General features: G+C 50.2%; 6 protein-coding genes across 6 annotated transcripts; 3 read left to right on the top strand and 3 right to left on the bottom strand.

The window, feature by feature from the left end:
- Nucleotides 1–244: 244 nt before the first annotated feature.
- AKAW2_41314S (Zn(II)2Cys6 transcription factor domain-containing protein) lies at nucleotides 245–1,731 on the top strand (the record flags this gene model as incomplete). Its single annotated transcript, XM_041689739.1, has 2 exons — nucleotides 245–337; nucleotides 544–1,731. 2 exons carry the CDS (start codon nucleotides 245–247, stop codon nucleotides 1,729–1,731), a joined length of 1,281 nt encoding a protein of 426 aa, XP_041543394.1.
- Nucleotides 1,732–1,892: 161 nt separating this feature from the next.
- On the bottom strand, nucleotides 1,893–2,880 carry AKAW2_41315A (RTA1 domain-containing protein; the record flags this gene model as incomplete). The annotated part of the gene is made up of 2 exons (XM_041689740.1): nucleotides 1,893–2,596; nucleotides 2,694–2,880. 2 exons carry the CDS (start codon nucleotides 2,878–2,880, stop codon nucleotides 1,893–1,895), a joined length of 891 nt encoding a protein of 296 aa, XP_041543395.1.
- Nucleotides 2,881–3,537: 657 nt separating this feature from the next.
- AKAW2_41316A (uncharacterized protein) lies at nucleotides 3,538–4,334 on the bottom strand (the record flags this gene model as incomplete). The annotated part of the gene is made up of 2 exons (XM_041689741.1): nucleotides 3,538–3,942; nucleotides 3,999–4,334. The coding sequence occupies 2 exons, from the start codon at nucleotides 4,332–4,334 to the stop codon at nucleotides 3,538–3,540; spliced, it is 741 nt and encodes a 246-aa protein (XP_041543396.1).
- A 1,498-nt stretch (nucleotides 4,335–5,832) lies between these two features.
- On the top strand, nucleotides 5,833–7,404 carry AKAW2_41317S (uncharacterized protein; the record flags this gene model as incomplete). The annotated part of the gene is made up of 2 exons (XM_041689742.1): nucleotides 5,833–6,565; nucleotides 6,722–7,404. The coding sequence occupies 2 exons, from the start codon at nucleotides 5,833–5,835 to the stop codon at nucleotides 7,402–7,404; spliced, it is 1,416 nt and encodes a 471-aa protein (XP_041543397.1).
- A 553-nt stretch (nucleotides 7,405–7,957) lies between these two features.
- On the bottom strand, nucleotides 7,958–9,839 carry AKAW2_41318A (Hsp70 family protein; the record flags this gene model as incomplete). The annotated part of the gene is made up of 5 exons (XM_041689743.1): nucleotides 7,958–8,193; nucleotides 8,255–8,366; nucleotides 8,438–8,609; nucleotides 8,679–9,223; nucleotides 9,273–9,839. 5 exons carry the CDS (start codon nucleotides 9,837–9,839, stop codon nucleotides 7,958–7,960), a joined length of 1,632 nt encoding a protein of 543 aa, XP_041543398.1.
- Nucleotides 9,840–10,998: 1,159 nt separating this feature from the next.
- On the top strand, nucleotides 10,999–12,339 carry AKAW2_41319S (uncharacterized protein; the record flags this gene model as incomplete). Its single annotated transcript, XM_041689744.1, has 1 exon — nucleotides 10,999–12,339. The coding sequence occupies one exon, from the start codon at nucleotides 10,999–11,001 to the stop codon at nucleotides 12,337–12,339; it is 1,341 nt and encodes a 446-aa protein (XP_041543399.1).
- Nucleotides 12,340–16,475: the final 4,136 nt, after the last annotated feature.

A 16,475-nucleotide genomic window follows, 5' to 3' on the forward strand; every position in this document is an offset into this window, starting at 1 on the left:
CAAGCTATATGACCCTCCTTCGGGCTGCATCTGTGGCCGACCAAAGACGCCCGGAAAGGCTTTCCCTGCGGGGACTTCTAATCCAAGAAACCGACGCTTGTTGTTACCTCTGGAACGTCCAGAAAGAAGGTTTGGGTTGGAGAAAATTTTTGCTGACTTCACGTGATCACAAGTGCCTCAGGAGCCGATCCCCAAAGGGGCAAATTTAGAACGAATACGATGATCTCAATCCTCCACGCCAACCATGAACGACCAACTGCCTATGCAGATTCGCTCGCGGAGATCACACAATAAATCCCGCGCAGGATGTCAGAATTGTAAGAAACGGCGTGTCAAGGTAGGCCTCCCACTACTTCCGTTGGATGGAAACCGGACGAATACTGCCAACTTAACCCTCCACTGTACTATATATTACTCCCCTCCGACTACTACTAGTATACAGCATCACTAGACACAATGTTGTCCATTTTTCGTGCCTTGGCTTGCTTCATTCCCAGACCTGCCACATATATCCCTCTCTCTGGTCATACTGACCTTCCCCAGTGCGATGAGAAAAAGCCACATTGTACAAAATGTGTGCGACACTCGATCGAATGTGATTTTGCTTCCCCGGCCGCCTCGACCTCCCCCGATCTAACCCGCCGATTCCGGTTTCGACCATCCAAATATCAATCCGGTTCAAGAACATCATCCCCAAGCACCCGCACAGAAGCTGTAATAAGCTCAGCTGCATCCGCATCCACTGGAGTGCAATGTGATCTCGCTGGAAGTGCCCTGTCCGGTGGCATCTCGTTTGCCGACCTGAAGCTCTATCACCATTTTGTGACCTCAACCTACAAAACTCTTGCAGACGAGAAAATGGACCACAGACGCGTCTGGTCCCATCACGTTCCGCAATGGGGCATTTCATTCCCCTCTGTTATGCATCTAATTCTGGCGTTGTCGGCGCTGCATTTGGCGCATGAAGATCCCGCTTCGCGCACGCAGTTCATCGCTCAAGCTGACGATCACTTCACTTTTGGGGTCCGATCGGTATCTGCTGTACTGTGCCTTCTGAACACGGAAAACTGTCAGCTAATCTACATGTCTGCGGCCCTCATCTGCCTAGTGTATTTTGGTCGTGGGCCCCGTCGAGGCGAGTATCTGGTGTTTAGTGATATCGGCCGATCCGAGTGGCTCATCCTGTTGCATGGCGTGCGTTCTATTGTAACGCAAAATCATGATCGCGTCTTCACCGGTGTTCTAGAACCGATTCCGGACGATAGTATCGGCAGTGTGAGTGACGAGTTGCAGGCTGAACTGGACGAACATCTGCAACAAGTCCGACAAGTCCAGGCTTTTATTCGGTCTCATGTAACCGATGAAACGTCTCGAACCTTGTTTGAAGCTACCATAAGTGATCTGCTCTCGGCATTTGAGGAAGTGTATAAGATGCGCAGCGCTGGGAAGGATGGCATTTTCCTGTTGCATCTGGTGGTGGGGTGGGTGTACCGTCTACGGGCGGAGATGATCTCTCTTCTGGAGCAAAAGGACCGATATGCATTGATTCTCTTTGGGCACTGGAGTATCTTACTGGCGTATCAGCGGTCGTCGTGGCTAATGCAGGGATGGGATGCGCATGTGCTGCATGGGGTGCGCACATCTTTGGGAGAGGAAGACCAGCAATGGCTTGCGTGGCCGATCCAGGTGATTGAAGGGGGAGTACCTACACCTAGCACTTCCATGCTGTAATAGTTCGATAATCACAGACTACATACTTCCTATACACATATAAATATCTGGACGACGAACCAAACCAAAGAGAAACACCGCAAAACCTTCACAAACATACTATGTACCGTGATAACCCAAAGACAAAAGAAATTATAACGAAATAAAGCACTGCAAAAACATTATTTCCCTCCCTCCTCATCCCCGATATCCGTCATGGGCTGGCAATACTGCGCCGCCTCCTTGGTCCTTCTCGCCTTCTTAATCATCGTTCCCGGATGATAGACCACTAAAACGGCCATAGAAACAAACATCAACGCCGCATCAAAGACATAAATATAGACCTCCTGAGTGTTCAAAGGGGACGTCTCATTGGCTCCAAACTGCACCGTCCTGACCAAATTTCTCAGCATCAACGCCCCACACGCCACATACAACGCCCACATTAACCGCTTCCATCCACCCATCAACCACGGATTCTCATTGACCACCCACGTCGGCTCGCGACTCAACCGCAGATGAAACACAATAGCAACCCACACAAACAATAGAAAGATCACCAGAGAGAATATTAATCCTGCCAGGACGGCTTTGATACCCGTTTTCATGAGATGCTCGTCGCCGGTCACTTGCACCCCGGCACCGCCAATCTGCGTTAGAAAGCAGATGACGTCGTTGAGGACGAAGATCTTGGTAAGCCATTTGGGGCGGATGATGGAGTGGTGTTCGGCAGCGAAAGCGACGATCATGCGTCCGAGGATCATGTAGACGGTGGCGGCGATGAAGGGCGGCGCGCAAAGGATGAGCATCTCCTGCAAGGCCCAGGGACCGATGAGCGTCCGGCCTTGATGGGACCAGGCACGGCCATAGTAGCCGAAGGTTTCACCTAATGAGAGATTATGTTAGATGGATGGGAAAATGGATGGACAGATGTCGTGGTAGGGCTTGGGGCAGTTGATAGGGTAAAGATGGATTCGACGCACATATTCCCCCGATAACTAGCGGTATAAAGTATGCAGCGCGGTAAGGAAACATCATGACAAAGTGGACAAGGGTCGCAATGCCGAAAATGGCCATGAAGGCGTACCCGGCTGTCGCGGAGGGTGTGTAAGGATAGAAGTCGACATAAGGCTCGGAGCCATTGACACCGGGGTGGAATTGAAAGTCCATGATGAGAGTTCACGGACTGAAGTGAAATTCGATTCTGGCTTCTAAGAACGGCTGGATGTGTGAAAGCCTGAAATTCTCAATCTCTGGATTGATGGTCTTATATGTAAGATGACCCTGGAGGAGAATCATGATGGTATTACCGAATCGGGTAATTTGAGAGCGAGTACGAGCGGGTGCGCGATGAGCTTGTTCGGCGGGACAAGAGTGGAGAGGCTAATTTTAGCTGTCGGCGCAACAGGGACAGAGGCCACGAAGATAAGCATTTTCCAAGACCCAGACTCGTTGCGTGTATGTTTCATCTGTGCCTATGGTTTTGCATTTCTTGCCCATGGGTTGAACACCGTGGTCAATCCCTTCTGTGGGCAGATGCGGGGTGCCACAAGGCAACGATGATTCCGTAGCAGGGACACTCTCAGGCACCCAAACTCTGTGCCGTGCTCTTACTAGTCTGTTTTCAGATTTGACGGCACTTAGCTCGCGACAAGCTAGAGCAGTGCCGATCACCCCTACCAGTTCCAGCACGCCTACGCATATATACGAGAATATTGCAAGAAAACTAGGAAAATTCTATTCGAGCAAACGGAAATGCCTCCAATGCAAGACTCCGCAAGTCTAATCTATCACGCTAACTCCAGAATTGCATCAATCGTAATGCGTCTATTTGCCAAAGACCTTGAAGCGGTCCTCCAGGGGCGCGAAAGCCTTCTCGCCGGGCTCCGATGTAGGGACGCCAAAGACCAGCTGAGCGTCGAGCTTCCAAGAGGCCGGCAGGTTCCACTGCTTCTGGATCTGCTCGTCAACGAGCGGGCTGTAGTGCTGCAGGTTGGCACCGAAGCCCTCAGACTCCAGAGCGGTCCAGACTGGGAAGGGAGTCAGCGACTGCTCATGACACATGGTAAAGCCCGTCATGGACCGATGATAATTATGAAAGAGGGTCGATGACTTACCAAGGTACTGGGACATGGCATTGGACTCCAGGGCAAAGGGGTCAAACTTGTCGGCGTAGATGGCGAACTTCTCCTTGATACCGGCGAGGGAGTCATAATCGACGAAGAAGAGGACCTAATGTTGGTTTAGCTGGAGATGTTGGTCAAGCCAGATCATAAGGGCAAACAGACCGTTCCGTAGCCCGCGCGGAAGGCTTCCAGCTTGGGCTTGGTCTGGTTCTCAAAGTTCTCCTTGGGGAGGTGGCCAGCGGCAACCAGACCCTCCATGGCAGCGATGGCGATGTCCCAGACCTTCTGGTGCTCCTCCTTCAGCAGCAGGACGACGCGGGAGGTCTGAGTGTTGAAGGAGCTGGGCACGTGCAGGACGGCATCGGCGACGATGCTCTCGATGGCATCGTCAGAGATGGGGCTCTCGGCCTTCAGGCCGTAGTAGGTGCGGCGGGCCTTGACCAGCTCCAGGAGGGAGGCAGTGGCAGGGTTTTTGAACTGCGGCTGAGTGGAACCCATTGTGAAAGTATTATACTAGGAGTAGTTGACTTGTTGATGAAGTTGAATTTGATTGATACCGATAGAATGTCAGACTTGATGTCGGGGCGGGACTACGGCTTATATAGATATGCGGTATTTGATTCTACCCCGCCAGTCTGGTGGGGGACATTTTTCCATTTCTATTGAATACTTTCACCTTCCTCATTATTTTTCATTATTATCAATCTGCATTACTGTGGCGTGATTACCACGCTCGACCAATCAGGATTTGTAAGCTGGAGGGGAGAGACCCTCACTAAACACTATGGAATTAATCAGCTCTTAGCAAGACGCGGAATTAGCTGCCTTCCACCGGAACACGAATTTACGCCTGTAGGTAAGCAGGTGCTTTCGTTCATCTTTGCGCACAAATTCTGCTGTAAACTTCCATCTCTCTTTCTCTTTCTCTCTCTCTCTCTCTCTCTCTCTCTCTCTCTCTCTCTCTCTCTCTCTCAAAATCATCATGCAGTGAAATATAAAATCAACAAGAGGGATGCATGAAGGAATAGCTTGATTCGAAGCCAGGCACGTGAGGACAATTAAATTATGCCTGAGGTGTCACTACTCTTGGGGCCACGTGATCGGGACTTCTTTTAGCCCGAGAGGGCACATGGTGGATTGATGCCTCAGGCAGCCGAATAGCTAGAAAGGATTGGTTATGCCACTAGTGACCTTCTACCCTGAGATTCCCTCTCGGTCTGCTACAGTTATACCAGTCATGGCTCCTGAGTTATCCAAGGCACCCCAACTGTCTGGTGTTGGGGCCGGCGTAGGTTACCACTACTACGGAAATTCATCCACCCGACGGGGCTACATCGACATGTTCACTCGGAAGATAAAGAAGGGGTTGGGTGTGGCTTGTCGGTCTTTGTAACACCAACGCCTATATCTACACAAGATTTTTTCGGTTTACTAGACATGGTTCATCATTGAGAAACTGAAAGATGGTGTAGTCAGAAACCAAAGACGACATCTGGTACTTGTACTTTACCAAAATAGGCCCCTGGGAAGACACGTCCGAAACTATTCTTAGATGTCTTCATGTTTCTCGTGGAGCAGGGAAAATACAATAATCCCATAGGCGCCGGGCCTATCTCTCAAAATAGACAAGTCTGCCCAGACCTACGGGCTAGAAAGGGTTGATGTTTGTCAGGACGGAAGAAGCTTCTGCAGCTTGACAGGGAATACGAGGTGTATTTCCCATGGAAAAGTAACACATAAAAATCGACCAAAAAATAATTAGGGTTAATAAAAGTGAGAGAAGAAGAAACGAAAAAGTAAAAATGGCAACAACAGATGAGACTACAAAAGTACACGAAGATAGAAAAAAGGAAATTTTACAAAGATTATACAAGGTACCGATGATGAGTTTATCAAACCAAAATTGTAAACAATGACCGTTCGTTCCTGCATGGGGTCAGGGCCGACCGAACCGTTTTTGTTTCCCATATACACCTCTCCGTTCCACTCCTTCTTGATGCTTTTCTTTGTTGCTTTGCCCTATTTTTGTTGTATATTTCTTCTCCTACTCTTCACCTGTTTTGCCTTCTTCGGCCTGTCTCCCTTTTACACTCACACCCACAGGCACCATTCCCTTTTCTCTCTACCTCTCTTCCTCCGTGAACTTATCATCATCATCACTACCATGGCGACGACTAGCACCCAGACAAAACCTTCTAAGCATTCCCGGGAAGAGGAAATGGAGGAAACCCCGCTGAATTGCCCGATCCCAGTCCCTAAACCTGCCATCTACCCCAATGAGATGTACCTTTGTCGACGAGATGAGTATCACGACATGATCAATCATCATAAAGCTGTATTTTACACCCGCGCCACCCCCAGAGCTGCAGAGGTGACGGTCGGCCATGCTCTTGAGTCGGTCTTTGTTCGGGTGAGAACATGGGCAACCATGTGGGGAAAGGGAGAGTCACTCTCTCATCTTGCGGATTCGGATAAACAGGCGATTATCGCCAGCTTGGATGAATACTGTGTCCAGGAAGACTGGGATAGCATCCTTCTCAGCCTCCCTCCTGCCGCTCGGGCTAATTTCGGATTGATCCTGGTTGAGACAATGTTGAACCAATTCATCTGTACCAAGTTCATAGATTCCCCTTTCTGGTTCATGGACGGAAAGATCAATGCCACCGATTCAGAGCCCCAGTCTGATTTCCACAAGAGGTTCCAGTACGTGTACGAGAGGCTCCTACAAGGTCAGTTCACATACCACCCTTTTCTTTACATTTAATTAATCATGATCTTTTGGTCTGCTCTTGTTCCTTCGTCCCATCCGTCTTTGTTTCTTACTTCCCTCAAACTTCTCACCGGCAGAAAATGCGATTTTACTGACCCCTAACAAAACCACAAAGTTTCCCGCGAGGATGCAGCGTGGTGGAAATCCATCATTGTTGGAAAGCTCAACGATGAACCCTGCGTGATGAACAACATCCCACCCACTCCCGTCGGCCGCAACACAATTAAACATCGCACGGCGCTTGTGAAGACTTACACTGATGAGTTGATGCGTTCTCGGCTCTTCCAGCTCTTGCTTCGGGATCCAGTGACCAAGTACAAACGATCCCAGCGCAAGAGTAGTCTGCGTTTACTCCTCGAATCTGCCGCTCAGACCGTCATTCACGGCGATGGTGGTCTCTACGGTAATATGAACATTGTGAGACTGCCAGATCTTCCGAAATTCAACCACTGGTCGGGCCAGATGATCGTCCATCCCTTCCATGCAGGATTTGAACCCGTCGAAGGCAGTCGGGTTTTGATTGTGACGCGGCCAAGCTATAGCTACATCGACATCATCTCCCTCAAACACTTCTGTACGGTGCCCCCATGGATGGTGAACCGTGCCGAAGTACTGGTGGCAGCCAAGGGGAGAAAAGCCCGGGCACTATGGGCAGCTGCTGCTGTCAGCAATGACTGCGATGACACCGTTGGAATGGACAAGGAGGAAGGAGAGAGCCAGGAAGATGATGACACGGAGGAGAATGCTGATCCGGTCAGGGATCTTCCGCCCCTACGAGAGACCATCTGGCGGCAGTAAACCGCCTCTTGAATCTCTGGAACTGGATTTTGAGGAAGGAAGCCCTGAGGGGTTAGAAAACCCATAGACTTATTGACATGTTGAGCACATTTTGTCGGTCAAATTTCAGTTCTCGTACCACCTAAGTCCAATCCTAGTCGATGTATTGTCTATCTGTCGTGTTCCATCGTGCCCCTTCGTCCCGGAAGTCAGTTTGGTTATTTCCAGCGACGGTTGTACATGCTGCCCGCATTAATGGAACGCCAACACCAACCCTCTTCGTAGCCCTTCATCCCAATTGTCTGTGAGTGTGTTATCCAAAGGCATATTGCTATAAGTTCAATGAAATTGGAAGAGGGAAAAGGAAATCTATATTCAGTTACATTCTAGATACACAGACGATCGCAGTCGAGAACAAGAAAACCTCTATACCAAGAAACCAGAAAAGAAAAACCAGGGAAAAAAGCCTCCCACCCTCAACCGCTGAACTGTGAAGGTACCCTTTTGTTTTGTAACCAGAACAAATATATAAGGAGGTAAAGGCCCGGGAGAGAGGCCAACAGATCCGCAAGTATCATGATGCCCAGCGGGGGATGAGGTCTCTGACAACATGTGTTATCGTCCCTACCTCTGCCACCCGTTGATCCTGACGGTCCTGCACCTCGAAGGTCCAAACCAATTTAGCATGTAACACAACGTCAAGACGCCAGAATGCGCGAAGGCGGTAGTGCTTGATAGTCCCATCTGCAGATGTCCAAGTGTGCGTGTTCTCTGGAAAATAGAGTGCCGCGAAGCCAACGCTTTCAGAGACTAGGAAGTGTCAGTTCGCAAAGTTGATCAAGAGGAAATGATGGTTATGGTGTCTACCAACCTCCGGTACTATCATACCGCCGGATTTCGAGGTCACGCACATGCTCACCTTGCTGTATGCTGTAAACGGTACTTATTTCGCCCCTTGGAGGTACACCGTCTCGTGCCTGCACCTGAAAACGCAAAGGCCCAGCTGTCAGTAACAGAAATAATGCTATAAACCCCGCGGGCGACCAGTGCGTACCTCAGTAAAGGCTATACGACGATGCAATCCGTGATGAGGAGCAAGCTCCGTTCCTAGCTCCTCGACGAAGGGGGTGACAAGCTCATAGGTATGTTTCCCCAGATACTGCATGGGATGGGTGATGGTCCCCCCCTTGATGGCTAGGCCGGGGGCGACAGCGGTGATGCTGCACCTTGAAAGTTAGCTGCTGCTGCTGCTGCGGCTGGAGACAGGGACGATGGGAGCGGGGGGTAGAACATACGCATCATTGCCGCGAAAGGAATCCATAGGTACCTGGTAGATTGTGGGATACCTGGTAGCAAGCATGGTACTCAGCCTTCCTTGCAGATAACCGGACCGACTCAACCCACCAATTATGGCAATCTTGCTGGGATTCCAGTTATCGATGAGGGCTGCCACTCGGTCCTGGATCTGGGTCACAACAGGACCCATGCTCTGCTGGAGGGCATCCTGAGAGAAGATGAATCTGCGCCCTTGCTGGTCAAAGGCGTCGCGTTGTTGACCTCGAAAGTGCCGGGGGAGATACCATGAGTCAAAGCTGAGGTCGACACTGGCCTCGCTTTGGCCGTCAAAGGCGTGTTTGGCTGCGATGGCCGCGTTCAACCCGACATGCATGACCCTTCCCGATCCTAAGGGCCGTCCTAGGGTCCTCCGAAGATGCCTTAACAACGATTGGTCGATTCTGGGGTTAGCACAATCCGCTTTACTGTCCTCGTCATATCTCTGGAAAAATAGACGATGAGGTTCGGTCGGATGCACCGCAACAACATCCAATGCAGTAAAGTCCTGCTTAAGGTGAGTTTATTGATGATGAATCAATCGTCGGGAATCTTACATTCGTTAGACCACCCAAGTCGCAGACCAACACGCGGTCTCCTGGTTGTGCCATCGACTTATTCCTCAGTCGGTTTGCCACAGCAATGGCCGCAGCCAGCCCTTCGGTCGCAAAGTAGATCCGACCTTCGTTCTGTCGGAAACCGGCCTGGTTGATGGCGGCCTCCATAATAGCCAGGCCCTCTGCGCCCCAAGAAGCCGGCAAGGAAAAGTGCCAGTCGATGTGTGGTAGGTTTCCGGTTCCTAGTTCACGCAGGATTCCTGGGTCGTTGCGAAAGGCGTTTCGGATATTCGACAGGAAGTGTGAGATTAATCTCACCGTCGCAGGGCGGTTTTCATAATTGAAAGCCTCTTCACCGCCGAAAAGAGCATTCAAGTCCAGTTCTGCAACTCGAACCTCGGGTACCCCCTCCACGAGCATTTTAGTCCAGGCGTATCGTGGAGTTTGGTGTAGCGCCTCCTCTCCATATGTTGACTGCTGATCCTCGCCGTTGGGGTAGGCTAGAACTGAAGGGATGATGCAAGAAGTTGCACCAGGGGGCGTCCACTCCACGGAACGTGCTCTCATCGCGTCCCAGTAAGTCACCACTGTGAACAATGTATTAGCATAGCGTCCGGTTCAACAAAGGGCTGAATCAAAACGAAAACAAAGAGAGCTGCGAAAAGGAAGGGCTGTCACTTGCCGGTCTTTGTGACCCCCTGATCGATACCCACAGGCAATCGCCGGTTGTTCATTTCAAAGAATGGATCTAGGGGTATAAACGAGAAGATAAGAGAAGAGTGAGAAACAAAGAGTCCAGTGAAAAGAATGACTGTATAAAGCGGGTCAAACAAGCTGTATGGTTGAATCGACAGGATGGAACCATGGAATGAAGAGGGAGGCATCCAGAGCGGTCCTTGACCTTTTTATATCCTCTGGCCTCTGCTGGCATGAATGTACAATATAGAACTCAACACATTAAGCATGTTCTATTCCAGTCATTCTGTCTCTCCTCTCCTCATCTCCTCTCTCTCTTTCTCTCTCTCCATCCCACTCCCCACTCTTCTCTTTTGGGTGTGTGGCTGTTGTATGTCTCTGTCTCTAACATTGTAACAGTCATTACATGAGAATATAACAATATATACTTTCCTGGCAAAAGCCCTTACCCAAAGCGGCATGTGGACAAAGAAAGTTTTCCCATCCAAAACTCTGGGAACTCAAAGAGGGAAGTCGGAGGCGCAGTCCAGAAGAGACACTGAATAACAAAGAGGACAGGAGAAGAATATGGGCTGCGATATAATCCCCCCCAAAAAGAGGGTCGATATAAGAAGATACAAGGAATTGGAATCAGAGGTCAAGTTATTGAAAGAGCAATGTTTGTAATAAGGTCTAAATGGGCAAAAGAACCAAGCTGAAGGGCCCAGCTGAAGGCACAACCGAAGGATAAAATACTAGGGTATATAATTACTCCGTAGTAAGGAAGCAGTTGTAATCCAATTTATTATTATCCTTTTCGTATGTCCTTGCCCGCCAGTCCTGTGGCCAAGGTGTTCGTGTCTTCGTATTCTGTGTTTCTCATCTTGTTCCCCTCTCCATCTGCAGATCCTAGGCAGTTGAATTCAGTCTTTGATTCTCCCTCTAGTCATTCCGCATTCCATTCTTACTCTTTCTCTTCGTCTGGCACCCTTTGTACTTGTTGACGCATCCTCTTCTATCGGATCGACAATTCTCCCTCTGCTGCCACACCATGGTCCCCCGTACGCGGCGGTCTGAGACCCTCAAGCGTGCTGCTAGCGTTGACCCCGAACCCGCCCGACCGGGCGATGAGACTCCCCCGGAGTCAAAACGCGTCTATCCTACCGATTACTACTTTGGCACACGCGAAGAATATTCTGATTTTTTCACGCAGCTGACAAGAATGTCAAGCGCGGCCCTTTTCAGAAGAGGTTACCCCGAGCTTATGCATGACGAATTCAATCAACTGCACATCTCGCTGAGGAGTTGGACTTGGAGCTTCAGTGTAACCGAGGAAAGCCATCTCTCTAAAGATGACAAACAGGCGATTATCGCTAGTCTCAAAGGTCAATGCGTCCAGGAAGACTGGGACAGTATCAAGGCTCTCTGTCCTCCTGCTGCTCGTAGGTCATTATGTGATGTCCTCCTCGAGGCAATGCTCTACCAATTTATCTTCGTTACGCTCATCGACTCCCCCTTCTGGTTCATGGACGGCAAGATTGATCCTACTGACGTGGATGGCGACCCTCAGTTCCATCGGCGGTTCCAGCATCTATACGAGAGGCTCCGGGCAGGGAACGGCTTTGGTGCGGCATGGCTAAAGTCTGCTGTTATCTCTGAGTCTAATGCGCAAAACATCCATGGTGGCACGGTTGAAGAGATGGAATTGGCCAGGTGCAACTCTGCCCGGCGCAAGGCGTTGGTGATGCAGTTCAGAGACGAGCTGCTTGGGCGTCGGGTCTTTCAACTCCTTCTCCGCCCTTTGGAGAGTGAGGCAGAAATAACTCGCCGCAGTAGTGGTCTCCACAGAATTCTTGAGCAAGCTGTTTACGCGGTCATCTACACTGAAGGAGGGATCTACGGCAACTCTGTGATATACAGGCTACCCGACCTGTCTGTCTTCAACTACAACTCGGATAACATGGTCGGCCATACCTACCATGGTACCAGTTCCAACCGCACTCCAGACTGCGCACCTGCTCCAGGGGGTCGAGTTCTCATCGTCACTCGTCCGGGCCTCACTTACGTCGATATAGAATCGTTTGGTCAGCTCGGCAGGCGTCCTCCTTACCGATTATTGCCGGCGAAGGTGGTGGTCGAGGTGATCAAGAAGAAGCAGGCCAGTACCAAATCCAGGCCCAAGACCAAGACCAAGACCACCTCCAGAAACAAGTCTACAAAGCCTTCCGGGCCTGATCTCCAGTCCAACTCCATGCCCGAAACTTCCAAGTCCGCGTCTACGTCTCAAGCCGCCAGCGCGCCCGAAGTTGAGGACAACACCACACCCAGCGAGAAAAATGAACCCCTTGGGAAGTTAATCCCACCGTTAAGGAAGAGCTTTTGGCGGGAATGACCAATTAATTGTTACTAATTGATTTTCTTTGTTTCTTTCTTTCTTTTCTTTTCCCTCCTCCTTTTGTTATGGTTCTGTCCTTCTGCCCTTCTTCTGTCCGGGAGCTTTCTTTGTAAGTGTTGAGGGTTTTGAGTGTGGGAATTAAGGCCTAGTTTGCTGTTACTATGGTATCGTTCCTTTTGATCATTACTAGACGGGTCTTATCTAGTCAGATATCTCGCGTCATCAAACCAGTCTCAAAGTCTGTGGGTGTATGCGTAGTGTATTAGATGGAATTATTATTGTCCTACTTGCTCGTTTGTAGTAATCTCTTTCGCTAAACCTTGGTAATACTACCATACGAAGTTGTTATCTTAGTCCCAGTTCCTCATTGGCACACATCCGTACCTTGAACCGGATATGACGGCCAAGGTAGTCGGGTATTGAAGCCTCTGGTCTGCTTCTGATAGTTTCAAGACCGTCGGACAAGAGTTTGTCTGTTTGACTTTTAGCCTCCGAAATCTGACAGGTATCAGCTAAAACCCTCCGAATGCCTCTGCCTCCTCCGAGTGATCACCAGATGGGAAAGACAGGCCACCCAACACTACTCTATCGCATCTTCGCTGGTAGAACATGCATTTACTGGTTGGAAGTTGGGTTGCAAGTCCCACGGCCTGATTTGGAGCGTGGTTCATTGGCTTTTGTGTCAGCCCCTTCCAATAGTCCAATTGTGAATCAGCCGTCGGCAACGCTATTTCCGGTCCGGCAACCTGGATTGACAACGGGAAACACATCTAGAACCAGTGGACCGCCTCAGTAGAATAGGTAGTTGCTCTCTTGGATCTCCGCTCATTGATTTCTCCGGAGGTAGTGGAGTGTGGCATGCTTTTCCTCCCAAAGTTACTATGATCTGAATCAGGGGGGGATGTTGTGGTCGTTAGGTCTGCGACGTGTCCGTACACTCCAATGTCAGGGACGCCACGAGGTCCAATCTATAAGGGTCTAGATGACGCGGCTGGGAGATTTTATCCGAAGGACACCAAGCTGGCTGTTGCAGCTGCAGGCCAAGAGGCGTGTTGTTGATATTTCGGAGGAATAGGGATGGGGGACGCCACCCTCGTAACTGGTATTCCGGGTCTCGCCGAACGGCAAGAGGGCGAGGGGCCATTGGTATGAAGAACCAGCTGTGTGACCCCGGGGAAGCAGTCTCCCGTGCCGACAAGGTTTGGCTGATACTGGAGGCGTTTGTGCTATTGCCCGTGGACATTCGCAGCTGTTTTGACTTGCCCGTGAGTGAGAATGGATCGGTCAGCCGTCTACCGAGAAGGGGCAACCGTCAGCAGCACTGAGGCCATGTAGGCTGTTCAGGTCGTTCTCGTATATGTCTCTAACTAGGATTGGGCCGTGGGCAGATGAGGTTGGATGAAGAATGGATTTTCTGGAAGAGCGGCTGAAATTCCGTGAGAGCGCCATCATACGGCAGCGTTTGGGCTATTGATATGTTTACGTTAGCACGAGCTCGATAACTCCATCTCCGACAGCTGTTGCCTTTGTCAGAACGGGACTCATATCCATCCCTTCGTGACAATGTGCCCTACTTCGACGAAAGACCTTCGCCGTGGCTTCCTGACTATTTCCATCGAGCACCAGGCAGCATTCATCGATCATAATGTGAGATCCGGTATTCTTAATGAATTCATCAGCACGTTCAAAGGGATAACAAGTGCTCAGGGCCACTCCCCGGGGGATAAAGCGGCGAAATGTGAAGGGAAGGAGGAGAGGCGACCAGGGGAAACCGACATCATCGGAGTCGATCACCATATCCTACACACAAAGTGAGGCAACCCCCCCCCTTCCTCCCTGGCTGCCACTTCACTGTTGGAGCTGACTGTTAGATAACCGAATTTCATCCTTATTGATTGTGTGTCCCGATGAATGAATGTCCAGTTTCCAGTTAGTCCACAAAGACCCTCCAGTCAGTCGATGGCAGATGATGGGGGTAGATCACGATGGTCAGCAGAAATCGAATGGACCTCTGAGCCGGGTGACCTGCCCCGGAAGGTCACCGAGGGGGCCCTCCACAGCCTGGTTGGTGGCAACTATCTAGTAGTCCAGCTAGTAAGTAGGTGCGAATCGGCCGACGCAAGGATGGGGACGGCGGTTTCACATCGGTTCATCGTGGCTGATCACTCGCAGTTTTCCTTTCTCGGCCCCCTCCCATCTCTCTACGAGCTACTTACCCCCGGCCTCAGCGACGACGATCAGTGATGGAAGAACCAACGTCCATCTGTAACAACAAGGTACAAGGACCCTCCTCGACGGGATAAAGAGGGACGAGCCGAACGTGGGACACGCGGTCTCCGTGGGTGCCGCTCGCTCACGGCCAATGCAAGTTTCACTTCGGGAGAATGGCGGCCATACGCGACCGGGAGGCGACATTCATGTGCAGGACATACGACACGGACACAACGGCCAATCCTGTGGCCGCTTATTACGTGGGCGGACCAGGCAGATGAGCGAGCGAGCGAGGCTTCGACCTGGGGATGAGTTCACACGGGCGCGGGGGACGGAGTGGGCCTGGATGAACCCCCGGGTGCGTCGGGGAGATAGCTCTACACTGGCGAAAGAAAAGAGGGATACAGCTGTTGCCACTGAAGACATCATCGGGATGTCGTGGCATAGCCTCACTGTGAGTAATAAGATTTTGTAGCCGGTAGTTGCCTAACTATGTATGTAGATTGTAGACTTTGTACCCCAGCCTTGGCCTTGGATGGTCGGCAGAGCTGCCTGATGAAAAAGTGGGAATTTCTATTTGATCATCCACAGTGGGTAAGCAGACTTGATAGGAAGATAGATAGTGCGATTATATTCAACAGTTAGTAGTACATAGAAAGGACGTATCTAGAGAGTGGAGAGAGATACAGTATCTATCGACTATCGAGATACATACTTACTCACTCTCCGGTTTAGGGCCAAGACAGATCCACCGGCAGTGGTACCGGAGCCGGGCCGGGTTCCTTTCCGGTGGTTGGTTCGGGTTGAGGTTGACCATGAGGAAACACATCGGGATTAGTACTGAGTCGTAAAAAGTATGGGGAAGAAGGAAACAAAGGGGGGAGGAGTGTGACATTCTGATCCAATTGTATCATGGAACATCAGGGAAATGGGGAAGCGACACGAGCTAACTGGCGAGCCCGCCTAATCCCCGGAATCCCGAGCTGGCTGGTTTGTCTTGATCGATCGTTTTTTCGGTCTCTCTCTTGCTTTTCCTCTTCGCTTCTTGCCTTGCTTACTGTTTGATTCCGGGGATAACCATAGCCAAGCCCTAACACATTTGTTCTAGAAGGCGGGAAGGGGGAGCTGGAAAATTGAGAGATAGGCAGTATGGAGTACAGTAGTACTAGTACTCCTGTCTACCGGCTATCTATCCAGTTAGATCACTAGTACTCGTGGGTTAAGGAAATGAAGGGTCCGGCTAACCGGCCAGGAACCGGATCAACGACCAAACCTTCCAACATATACTCACTCACACCTTTTCCCTTATCAGTATATCAAAAGGGCATTATCAACCATCCCGTGTAAAAGCCGGCGATAAATAAATTATGAAAATCATAATCACCTAGTTTGGTCATATCGCCATCATTTCCCCAGAATTACCAGCGCCCTGGCCCTAACCCTACAGACTAGCATGGATCCACGTGGTTGAGATAGAGGAGCCAAGGAGAAAAGGAAAAGGAACGCCAATGCAACAGTTCATTAAACACTTATTTAATTCCATGTTGTTAGTTGTATAGTGGTTACGTTGGGTTCGGTACACCAAGGAAAAGAATGTAGCTGAAATCAATGGTCCGGTGAAGGTTAAGGGTCCTTGTCCAGATTCCTGTCAGATCGAGGCCCATTGTTGAGTCAAATCATTGACCAAGCGGATAAGTAAAGAAAAAAAAAAACAATGAAAACCTCCCTTCGCTTCGGCTGTTCATATATTCATTCCATGATGGACAATAATTATTGGAACCATTGCCCCTTCATCGCCCAGATCCTGACTCAGCAGCCAGCGTCTGCATGTCCTGATTTGAACTAGTGAGCAACCCTTTTCAGTTAGCTTGGTGCTCTGGGCCAATCAGAAACATCCATGCGCCCCTCTCGCATTTTCCTCA

Source organism: Aspergillus luchuensis, chromosome 4 (genome assembly GCF_016861625.1).
Source record: "Aspergillus luchuensis IFO 4308 DNA, chromosome 4, nearly complete sequence".
In the NCBI taxonomy this organism is placed as follows: domain Eukaryota; kingdom Fungi; phylum Ascomycota; class Eurotiomycetes; order Eurotiales; family Aspergillaceae; genus Aspergillus; species Aspergillus luchuensis.